At 37.8% G+C, this 12500-nt stretch overlaps 1 protein-coding gene across 2 annotated transcripts in view; it reads left to right on the top strand.

The window, feature by feature from the left end:
- LOC143017811 (crustacyanin-C1 subunit-like) overlaps positions 1 to 12500 on the top strand; it is a 49688-nt gene that overhangs the window by 31588 nt on the left and 5600 nt on the right. Inside the window, exons 3-6 of one of the 2 annotated variants that reach the window (XM_076172706.1) lie at positions 4298 to 4449; positions 4783 to 4974; positions 8797 to 9018; positions 11836 to 11911. In XM_076172706.1, coding sequence (XP_076028821.1) covers positions 4298 to 4449; positions 4783 to 4974; positions 8797 to 9018; positions 11836 to 11911 — 642 coding nt within the window. The remainder of the gene's footprint in view (positions 1 to 4297; positions 4450 to 4782; positions 4975 to 8796; positions 9019 to 11835; positions 11912 to 12500) is intronic. The other variant, XM_076172707.1, reaches the window with a different exon arrangement.

The following is a 12500-nucleotide window of genomic DNA, read 5'->3' as shown; positions in this document are numbered from 1 at the left end:
GGAAAGTTTAAGAAATGTAGAGTCGTGTCTATTTACATAAAGAAAGAAGATGAAAAGGATTTTGATAAGAGACATATATAAAGAGAGAGGCATAAAGTTACTAAGCATTTGCTGACGAGTATATGGTAGTGTAAAGGAGATGATTCGAACATGGGTTTTTGTCGTATGAATCGTGATCGTAATCTCCCAATTAATCGGTCTGGTAGAGAAAGAAAGACAGAAAGAAACCGAAAAACAGAAAGAAAGAAAAAAGGAGAGAATGAAAGGGAGAAAGAAAGAGAAAGAAAAAAGACAGAAAGAAAGAACGACAGAAAAAAAGACAGAAAGACGAAAAAAAAAAGACTGAAAAAATAGAAAGAAAAAAAAGCACAAAGGAAAAGAAAGAAAAAGACAGAAAGAAAAAAATGAAAAAAAAAACAGAAATGAAAAAAAGCACAAAGGAAAAGAAAGAAAGAAAAAAGAGAGGAAGAAAGAAAGAGAAAGAGAAAAAAAGAGGGTAAAAATAAGAGAAAGAAAGAAAGGAGAGAGACAGACAGAAAGACAAAAAGAAAGAAAAACAAAGAGAAAACAGAAAGAAGGAGAGAAAGAGAGGCAAAGAAGAATGAACGAATGAATGAGAGAAAGAGAAATCAATGAGAGAAAGGAAGACAAAAAGAGAAAGAAAAAAAGAAACAAAGAAAGAGAAGAGAAAAAAGACAAAAAAGAAAAGAAAAGACAGAAAGACAGAAAAAAATACAGAAGAAAAAAGACAGAAAGACAGAAATAAAAAAGAAAGACGGAAAAAAACATGCAGAAGAAAAAAGACGGAGAGACAAAAAGAAAGAGAGAAAAAAAGAAATTATGAATGTATTGCAACAGGTCAGGCAGAGAAACTGTTGAATCCAAGCAACAAGAGTATACTGATAAGCATATGTGTCCAGTGGGTCCATCTCCTCTCACTCTCCCCAACCTCAGCCCGCTCGAGCCGACGTCCAAAGGGTCATGGTGGATTAGGAAGGTGGGACAGCTAACAACATTGCCTCACTCTCGTTGTGTGCAGCTGTGGCTTGATCCATCTACAAGAGAGGACGACTTCGGACGAGACCCACCCGGTCGGTGGCACGCGAGGGCCAAGTCACATATTTCATTTTATTTCATTTTATTCTATTTATTTATCTATTCATTTTTTTTTAGGCCATACCGTTTCTTTGGCTCATGGAGACTACTTCAACAGAGACCAAAAAACGCCGGACATCTACTATCTCTCTCTCGCTTGAACTTTGTGATTCCACTTGAAGAATTCTCTACCCACACTCCGTCTCACTCCATCGTTTTAATGTTGAAATCCTGCCTATGATTTTTTCCTCAGTAAATCACTGCAGCAGCAATAAAGCAACACACCATTAATGTGTTCGATATACGGTAATTTTGTATGTATTCTATATACGGTAATTTTCTTATAACAAAAGGGGTTTTTGACATAGATATATTACTGATGCAAGAACCAGCTATTTATAGCTTGATGGACCATTGTACGCTGGTGACATAATCGGAAGCGTGCTGATCTCCCAGTCGCTTGCTTGTGGGTTCGAATCCCGCAATTTCGACCCCTAGTAGTGACTGTTACCTGTCCCAAGAATCCAAACGCATAGATTATGTAATCGTTACTTAATTAGGCAATTACTAACAGGTAATTACGTAAATGGCAATAAATTCTAGGGCAATTGTCCAGGGGGCAGTTGTCCTACGGGGGCAATTGTCCCGGAGGCAGTTGTCGGGGGGCAGTTGTCCCGGGGGCAGTTGTCCTAGAACCAGGGCAAAGGTGACGGCTTCGGCCGCAGCTACACAGCGACCCCTGGCGTAGGCTCCTGACTTTCCTTTTCAAGTTCTGTTGTCAACAACAGCACAATATAGGAGCAAATAATTTGTGTTTCACATCTTGTTATATACACAAGTGGAATTTATGTTATTTATCGATTTATTATTTATCTTATTTACTATTATCATTATCATTATTATTACCATTGTTGTTGTTTTATTTTCATGTCTATTTATTATCATTTATCTATTGTTTTGTTTCAGTGATTTTCTGACTTATTTTCTGTGTTTATTTGCCTGTCAATTTGTGTCTGTTTTATTTTTTATATATTCATCAATTTCTTCATATAATTCAATTATCATCTATCTGTATGATAATTTATTTATCTATTAGGTTATTTATTAATTCATTTGATTATTAATGTATATACGTACTTATTAACTTATTTACATTTGATTACCAATGTATATACATATTTATCCATTATCTATCAATTTACTTATTAATTCATTTCATTCATTTACCCACATATCTATTCATCCATTTATTCATTTATATGTTTATTCAGACAGGGATGTCCCTTTATCCATAAGGAATTGAGATAAGAGAAAGACAATGGATGGTGGACGAGAGTGGAATAAGTGGAAGTGGGTGCTACCTTGTTTGGCTACCCCCCCTTATAAAGGGGAAGAAGCCATTGGTATAATACATTATACATACATACCCACATTTATCTTTAGCTTTCTTCTATCACATACTCTCCCAAACTCTGGTAAAAGTAAGGTGATGAGATGTACAAGGGGTGAAAGTGGCAGTAGACTGGAAGTGAACATTAAGGGAGAGTGACTGGAGGAAGTGGATAGTTTTAGATACTTGGGTGCAAGTGTAGCATGAAAAGGTGGAGTGAAGGTGGAGGTAGAATGTAGATTGAGAGAAGCGAGTAAATGCCTTGGTGGTTTAAAGAGTGTAATGAGGAATAGACATTTGGGAATGGATGCGAAGAGGAGACTGTATGAAGGAGTGATTGTGCCAACAGCACTGTATGGGGCAGAAACGTGGAACATAAGAGAAGAAGAGAGAAGAGTTTGAATGTGTTTGAGATGAGGTGTCTGAGAAGTATGGTGGGAGTTACTAGGCTAGATAGAGTGAAAAATGAGGAGGTGAGGAGGAGAACAAGGGTGAAAAAGGATTTGGGAGATAGGGTTGATGAAAGAATATTAGGATGGTTTGGACACATGGAAAGAATGAGTGAAGAAAGACTAGTAAAAGAGGTATGGAAGGCAGATGTGGAGGGAGTGAACATGAGGGGACGTCCTAGGATGAGGTGGATGGATGGGGTGAAGGGGGCTTTGGGGAAGAGGGGAATGTCTGTTGAGGAAGGAAGGGAGAGGACGGAAGACAGAGGTGAGTGGAGAATGGTTGTATATGGATGATGTTGTGACTGCATGAGGAGGAAGGGGCGGGGAAGTGGGGGGTGGGGTTGTATGTGTGAGTAAATTTTGACGCAGCCCGAAGGGATTTCTCCCCGTCCTCGCCTTATATGCAAAGGGGGACGGAGAGGGGGGGTCGCCGATTAAATGAAGCGGCCTCGCTGTGGATGTACTGTGTCTTGCGACACTGCTTCTGACCCAGGGCGGTGGGCAGGGTGCAGGGATGACCCGTCATCCAGGAGGTGCTCAGATGAGAGGAAGGGTGGGAGGGGTGTGGAGTGTATTTAGGGATGAAATGGGTGGGAGTGTTTTTATGCCTTTCCCTTTTTGGCTACCTCCCTTGGAAGGGGGAAAAAGCCTTGGTATATGTATGTATGTATACATACATACATACATATATACATACATACATACATTACATACATTGCATACAATACATACATACATACATACATTAAATACATACATACATACATACATACATACACGGATTCACATATTTGTTCACTCATTTATTCATTCATCTATTTATATATCAATTTATTTATATATTGATCAATCTATTAGTCTCCCTATTTGTCTTTATATTTAGCTATCTATTTATCTATTTACCCATTTATCTATCTATCTATATATATATATATTATATATATATATATATATATATATACATATGTATGTTTATACATATATATATTTATTAATCTATTTATTCATTTATTTATCTATTTATTTATTTATCTATATATTAGTCTGCTTATTTGTATATTTGCACAGGAAAAACGGGCTAAAGGAAATAGGCAAGAATTGGTTTACCCACAGAATAGTTAACGAATAAAATAGACTTAGCAACAATTTAGTGAGCTCAGAAACAATTGGTTGTTTTAAAAAAAAAACTTTATGGATAGAGAGGAAATGTGGTCATGGACATGGAAGTGCCTGGTGTAGGCCTTATGGCCTCTTGCAGTCTCTTTCATCCTTATGTTCATACGTTAACCGAGGGCGTAGGTGAGAGGGAAAGGGTTGAGGAGAATCTCTGTGCTTCGGTAACTGGGAGGTTCCTTTGCAGGTGAAAATATGGTCGTAGCAACGAAGGGACTCACGGAAGATGGCCGCAAGGTTCGACAGGGGGCCGTGATGCACGTGGAACAGAGCCGACAGCCTCCGGATCCAGCCCACATGACGGTCATTGCTACTGGAGTTCCAGAGGCACCGTACCAGGTGAGTGGGTCCTGTTCCAGGATTCAAACGCCCACGCACGCACGCACGCACGCACACACACACACACACACACACACACACACACACACACACACACACACACACACACACACACACACACACACACACACACACACACACACACACACACACACACACACACACACACAGAAGCTCGTGGAAACTTGCCTAAAGTCTCCGACTGCAAGGGTGAACCTATAAGTTTAAGTATGTCTGCATTCAAACGATTCCACTCAGCAGAAAGAAAGCCCTCCCCCCCAAAAAAAAGAAAATAAACAAAAACAAAAACCATTTATTCTGTTTTCTCAACAGATCACAGACACTGACTACGTCAATTATGCCTGTGTGTATTCCTGCATGGAGTACGTGGGCTTCCGTGCAGAGTTCGCCTGGGTCTTCAGCAGGAAACCTCAGCTCGAGGAGAAGTACATCGAGAGATGTCGCACCAACCTACAGGAGAAAGGCGTCGACCCAGACAAAATGGTGGAAGTTCGACAGGGAGATGTAAGGAACTCGCCAAAGCTTTCCCTTCCTCCTCCCTCTCCCTCCTTTCTCTTCTACTAATCACCTCTTCTTCCCTCCTCCCTTCCTCACTCTTCCTTTCTCCTTCCCTTCCTCCTCCCTCTCCCTCCTTTCTCTTCTACTAATCACCTCTTCTTCCCTCCTCCCTTCCTCACTCTTCCTTTCTCCTTCCCTTCCCCCTCCCTCACTTACTAATCACTCCTCTCTCCTGTCTCTCCTCTGACTTCCCTTCTCTCTATTTCCCTTCCTCCTCCTCCTTCCTCCTCCTCCTTCCTCCTCTCGCTTCTACTAATCACTTCTACCTACCTCCTCACTCCTCCTTCCTCCTTCCCTCCCTCCTCCCTCTCTTACTAACCATTCCTTGTTTTTCCTCTCTTTCCTCCGACTTTCTTCCTTTTTATTTTCCTTGCTCTTCCTCCTCCTCCTCCTTCTCCTACTCTTTCTCATGCTTCCATTTCACCATCCTCCTACCTCTTCGTCCTCCTCCTCCTCGCCCCTCCTTATCATCCTGCCTTTTCTCATCCTCCTACCTTCTCTTCTCTTCCTCCTACCTTCTCTTCTCTTCTCTTCCTCCTAATCCTCCCCCTTCCTTCTCCTCCTCCTCCTCCTCTTTTTATCTCATCCATCCTCATGCTCTACTTCCTCCTTATTTTCATCTTCATCATACTCATCCTCATCCCTCCTTTCTTATCCTCCTCCTCCTTTTCCTATATCATCTTCCTTACTCATCCCCTTCCTCCTCCTCCTTATAATCCTTATCCTCCTCCTCCTTCTCCTATATCATCTTCCTTACTCATCCCCTTCCTCCTCCTCCTTATAATCCTTATCCTCCTTATTAATTTCATCCTCTCTCATCATCGTCATCTTCCTTATCCTCTACTTCCTCCTCCTCATCCCCCTTCCCCTTCCTTTTCCTCCTTCTACCTTCTCCTCATCCACCCTAATCTTCATTCCCCTTCCTAATGCTCTTTCTTCTCATCCTCTTCCTCCTAGCTCTCCTCCTCCTGTATCCCTCCTCTTTTCCTTCCTCTTCTTCCTCCTCCTTCTTCCTCATCTTCTTCCTCCTACCTCATCCTCTTCATCTTCCTCCTCCTCTTTATTCTCATCCTCATACTCCTCATCCGCATCCACTTTAATCTCCCATCCTTCTCATCCTCTTCATTCTCTTTGCTCCTCCCCTTCCCTCATTCTCCTACCTCCTCTTAATTATCCTTGTCATCCTCTTCCTCCCTCTCATTCTCCTCTCTCATTCTGATCCTTCTCTCTCATTATCCTCCTCCCTCAGCTTTATCTTCCTCTTTCCTCATCATTTTCTTTATATTCCTCCTTCTCTTCCTAATTCTCATTCTACTTCTACTTAATGTGTAACCACTTTGAAAGTTAAAGGTGTCTAATTTTTCTGGAATATGTTTTTAGTACATGCCAAAATCGATTATAGCTAAACAGATTAAGCAAAAACTCTTTCGTTTTCTATCTATTGTAATTTGAATTTACTGACCCTATCGCCAAATCGTCGTCTGCTTCAGCCGGTCTCGTAAAACCTACCCGTGACGCTATCTGCTTCGCAGTGACGGCAGAGCCTATGTTCATTCGTTATGCATCTTCATTGTGTTTGATGAATAGGGATTGTGCCGTGTGCCGCTGGATATTTGATATAAGATTTAGGAAATATGGAAATGAAAGAAATACTGAGAGAAATACACGACATGGAAATAATTAGGAGAAAAAAGGCAGAGAATAATATGTTATTAACATATAAAACTCAAAGATAAAGGCAGGAGAAGAAAGCTGATGATAGCCGGTCAGTAACAATGGTATAAGTCTCATACAGAACATACACAGAGAGCTAAATGATGCGGTTAGATTTTCTTATAATAAAACTAAATGTCCTTTTTTCTAAAGCATTATGCAAAACAAACCATAGGAGATATTATTTTTCAAAAATGTTACTAAATTTATCAGATAACCTAAACTTGAGTAATAATAAATGAATGAAAAAAATAGAAGATAGACACAGCAAAAAGGAAAATAAAACAAGAAAAGATAATCCATGCAGTATTGGAACAAATGAAAAAAACTGTCATTTGATGGAAGGGATTGGTATCGTCTTAGCGATACTTGTAGTGAAACCTCCGTTTTTATACAATGTGTAAACAGTCCAAGATAATGTATCTAACTTGTCGTATAAAGAATAATTGGTTTTATGTAGTAGATACAAATCACCATAATTAACCTTTTTACTGGTACACTGAGGCCGAGATGAAAAAGTATTTGTATTACGTTGTAGAAGTCATTGTTTACAAAACTTTTGTGGCATCCAGGAGGCGTAGTATGGACACGATGCATTATATTAGTTTGTGTAGGAGCATAGTGCAAAGATATTGAATGCGTCACGTATACTATCCTGGACGGATGTTATAATTTGCAGAATTCTGACTTTCAAGTTGCAAGTTACTGTTCTGCAGGAAATTCATCTTCCTGCTAGCCGCCTGCAAACTCCGTCAATATCCTCATCTCCATCTGGAGGTGCAGCCCCGAGGGGCAGACACTTGGTCCTCGGACTGATGGCAAGACCTCTGTCGCCTTTGTGTTTCCTCTTGTTTTTTACACAAGGAGAATTGACAAGTGCTACTGATCCCGTTTTCCAATACTATAAACATGTGACATAGAAACAGTCTTACAACATAGAGAAACTGTCCAACTTTTCTTCTCAGAAAGATCTATGGAGCTGCATGTGGCCCCTTGGTGGGATAATCGGCTTCAAGTTCCACTATAAGGCAAAATTTGTCGTGCCCTTCTTTAAGAAATTTTATGTTTTCTTCCCATAAGTTTTGGGATGGGGATTTCTTGATCAAATATTTTGTCTTTGTCTCTTGTTTCAAGTTTTCTGCTCAACGCAGACTCTACCATGACTGTTAGGGGGAATAAGGTCTTGTAAGAAGAATCAGCCAGGGACGAAGTGGCTCAGTTGGCCCGGAGGCAATAACATCGAATGCTGACGAAATGTGAAAGACGGAGGTGCTGGCCATGCTGACTGATTGGCTGATTCTGTTATGAATACTTCTCTTTAATCATCATTAAATAGACAATATTTTTTTTTAAGTTGTGGGTCATTGTTTAGTGTTGTTTGATCATTTAACTTCTGCCCAACATGGAACAAAATGTACACTTAGAATTTAGATACCAAACTTAACCTAAAGTACACACTTTTGGAACTAAGACTAATTCTGATACGGAAACATAAAACAGCACTGAAATTTCAGGAAAGGGTTAAGAAACGTAGAACAACTTGTGTAAATTTGAATTTCATATACTTTCAACTCGGTAGTCCAAATATTCTGCCAGAGTCCCCATACTACAAGAACTTCGACATTCTCTTTAAATCATAAAGTAAAAAGACAAACGTATTATGTGTACATACTCCTCTTTTCACATATTTAATCAATAGATGGAATATTCTGCAGACGTATCCATATCACAAGCACATCGACGCCGTCCACAAAATCAGCAGAAAGTGGATTTTTTCACTTTTCTTTTCTTTTTGCCAATCTCTGACTTACCAGTTGTAATATTCTGGAGACATGCCCATACCACGAGCACATCGACGCCTTCCACAAAATCAGTACATAGTGGATTCTTTTCTTTTCTTTTCGCTTATCTCTGACTTACCAGTTGTAATATTCTGCAGACATACCCCTACCTTGAGCACATCGACGCCTTCCACAAAATTAGCACAGAATGGATTTTTTTCTTTTTATTTTATTTTCACTTACCTCCGACTTACAATGTTGTAATGTTCTGCAGTCATGCCCCTACCAAAAGCACATCGACACCCTTCTCGATATCAACGAGAAACAAGTGGAGGAGAACCTAAAGCATGTCGTTCCTTCGACGACTCCTTCTCCTAGACGGGGGACGAAGACGACTTACAGCCCGAAAGTCACGAATATCCCCTCCGTGACCGACAGCTCGAAGTACAAGAATAAGCTGAAGGAGTTCGAGACTGTGATGGAAGAGGGAACTGCGGTAAGTTTGGTTTCATGGTTTTCGCTACCGAACGTCTCGTTACATTTTTCATTTTATTTGATCTTATCCTCTTTTATTTAATCATATTACAATGCAATATTATATCATGGTTATCTCCCTTATAAGAGGGAAAAAGCCTTTGGCATATAGATACAGATAAATATTATATCATATTGTGAGAGAATGTGGGTGGGGAAGGGCAAACGAAGATGTGTTAGGAATAGAGTTTATTGCCCTAACGTTGCGACCAACTTGGTCTTCTTCAGAGGACCAAGAAGAAGACCAAGAAGACCAAGTTGGTCGCAACGTTAGGGTAATAAACTCTATTCCTAACACATCTTCGTTTGCCCTTCCCCACCCACATTCTCGCTCATTTGTCTAAAATAATCTTAAATATCATATTGTATCATGTTATATCACATTATATTATATCATGTCATATTATACATCATAATATATTATATTACATTATACCAAGTGCCCCAAAATCACAAAATCTAAACATTTCTAAGACGCACGGAATACTTACAATATTGGTTTGATATGGTTTAACGTCACAAACTTCCCCCTATCGGAAGGCTAAGATGGTGCCCCTCACAGAGGACTTTATAGCGTGGAATTTAATGACCCATGCCCTTGGTTCAACTTCGCCGGTGGCAGTATTCGAACCGCCATCCCCTCGAACTTCGCGGCAAGTAACGACGCCTTAACCAACTCAGCCAACGGTTTAGATTACTTGTACACCTCGACTTGCTTGTGTCCAGAATCTTCAGCCACACTTTCACGCATTCCCAAGCAACATTAGCCAACATCTCTTTCTCAATGCCCGCGCACGGTGAAAAGCAGGAGTGACTTAAATTAGACAAACAAATTCTCAGTGTCATTTTAATGTTGTAAAAATTTCATGCTTCTCAGTTTCGTGTGTGATTTTTTTTTAGGATTGTTAAGAATTTGTAACTGACTTTTGGGACACCGGTATTATATTATATCATATATATATATATACATATACATATACATATATATATATATATATATATATATATATATATATATATATATATATATATATACATATACATATACATATATATATATATATATGTGTGTGTAATACAATATTTCATGATACAATGATATGATATGATATAATATAATATAATATAACATATAATATAATACAATATAATATAAATATAATATAATATAACATAAAATATCCTGCAGACATATCCATAATAAACATAATGTAACATAATATGATGTAATATATGATATATTATAATATATGATATGATATAACATAATATAATATAATATAATGTAATATATTATAATATAATATATAATATAATATAATATAATATAATATAATATGATATAATATAATATAATATAATAAAATATAATATAATATACATACATACATATACCAATGGCTATTTTCCCCTTACAAGTGGGGTTAGCCAAAAAAACAGGCATAAAATCCACTCCCACCCATTCCATCCCCACATACTCCACTTCCATTCACACACACTCCCCTCCCTCCCTCTTATCTTGGCTACTCCTGGATGATGGGATATTCCTGCGTCTCACCCACTGCCCTGGGTCTGTTGCAGTTGCATTATACTACAATATATTATTTCATATTGTGTCATGTTACATCATGTTATTTCATGTTTTATGTTATATCATATTATATTATTTTATATTATGTTTTATTATAGTATCATATTATATCATACTATATTGTATTATATTGTTTCATTTTGTGTTATATCATGTTATGTTATATGTTGCTTTATATTTCATATATCATACATATAAAATTATATATCATTTCATATAATGTTATTGTTTACTAAATCATATTATACTATACCATACTATATCATATTATCTTACATCACATCATATTAATATATTTTATAGTATAATATAGTATATAATATAATTCTAACTTAATTCTATTTTCTATTCTATTCGTATTTTTATTGATCTTATTCTATCTCATTGAACCCCATTTCATTTTCTCATTTATGTTAAAATTATTAACTTGAGATTGACAAGAAATTGGTAGCCACGTCAATTGATCAAAGTCGACCCACAGCGTTTTTAGCATGGATGAATAGAGTTCTCATTACCAAAATATTTTCTTTATACGAGCAAATATCACCCAAGGGGTCAGGGTGATGCAGGCAAGGTCATCATATTAAGACCACAGGGAACACGCAGTAGTGGATTTAGATTGGACAAATTCTGGTTTAAGAATGAAATTAGGAAGATTTTGTTTACCAATAGAATGGTTAGCGAATGAAATAGATTTAGTAACCATGTATTGAGCGCTGAAACTACCGGTTGTTTTAAGATAAAATTGGATAAATTTATGGAGTGGTATGATTAGTGGTAAGGGACATGGAGCTGCCTAGTGTAGGATTTATGGTCTCTTGCAGTATCCTTTGTTTATCTGTTCATATGCCTTAAGATGAGGGACAACAGCATCATTGTGCATTAATTTCTTTTTGTGCCACCAGAGGCGCTACGAACGAAAGTCTAACTTAGACTATGATGGTCTCCGAAATAAGTTGCTTCTAACACTGAGTTCTGTAACATCCAAGCAAGCTCTTTAGTAAATATGTCTTAATATCGTTTCGCAGTAATACCACGGAGTTCAAACCTGATTTGGAATATTTCTCGCATCTTAACGTATTACTTAATCTTATATTGCTTTTAATTCACGGTTACTTTAATCAGAACACCTTTCTTAAAAAAGAGAAGCTCTCCGTCTAACAGATATTGAATTGGTCATTCTTCCAGCAGGTACTAGACAAACTAGAGAAGGAGGACAAGGAGAAAGAGAAGAAAAAGAAGGCAAAGAAAACGGAAACTCCAGGTAAGATCATTGCAAGCACCCACGCGCAGACACACACACACACACACACACACACACACACACACACACACACACACACACACACACACACACACACACATTTTCAGCAGTAATGCTGCTATACCCAATAAACCGATGATGATTATTATCATATATATATATATATATATATATATATATTATATATACATATATATTATATATATACATGTATATATATATATAATGTATATATATACATGCATATATATATATATATATAATATATATATATCTATATATATATATACGCACATACATAAGCACAATATTACACACACAAACACGAGCGCACACGCAAAAATACACTTCACATAGACTCGACAAACAATATATAAGGTTTATTACCCATCGTATCAACCATAGTCCTAGGACCGTTTTCAGAGGTATTGTGGCTTACAGAGAACAACTTATATTGCCTACGGCTCCACCTGGGACAGGAACTACACAGTCAAGGTGTGCCGTGTTCCTCCCATGCTACATGTCTAATGATATAATTAGATACATATTAAAAAAAAAAAAAAAAAAAAAAAACTACACAGAAGTCGAG

This window comes from Oratosquilla oratoria, chromosome 33 (assembly GCF_046742065.1).
Source record: "Oratosquilla oratoria isolate Oo_2021 chromosome 33, ASM4674206v1, whole genome shotgun sequence".
Classification (NCBI taxonomy): Eukaryota; Metazoa; Arthropoda; class Malacostraca; order Stomatopoda; family Squillidae; genus Oratosquilla; species Oratosquilla oratoria.
The sequence above is the reverse complement of the archived record's forward strand: the minus strand, read 5'-3'. Positions and strand labels throughout refer to the sequence as shown.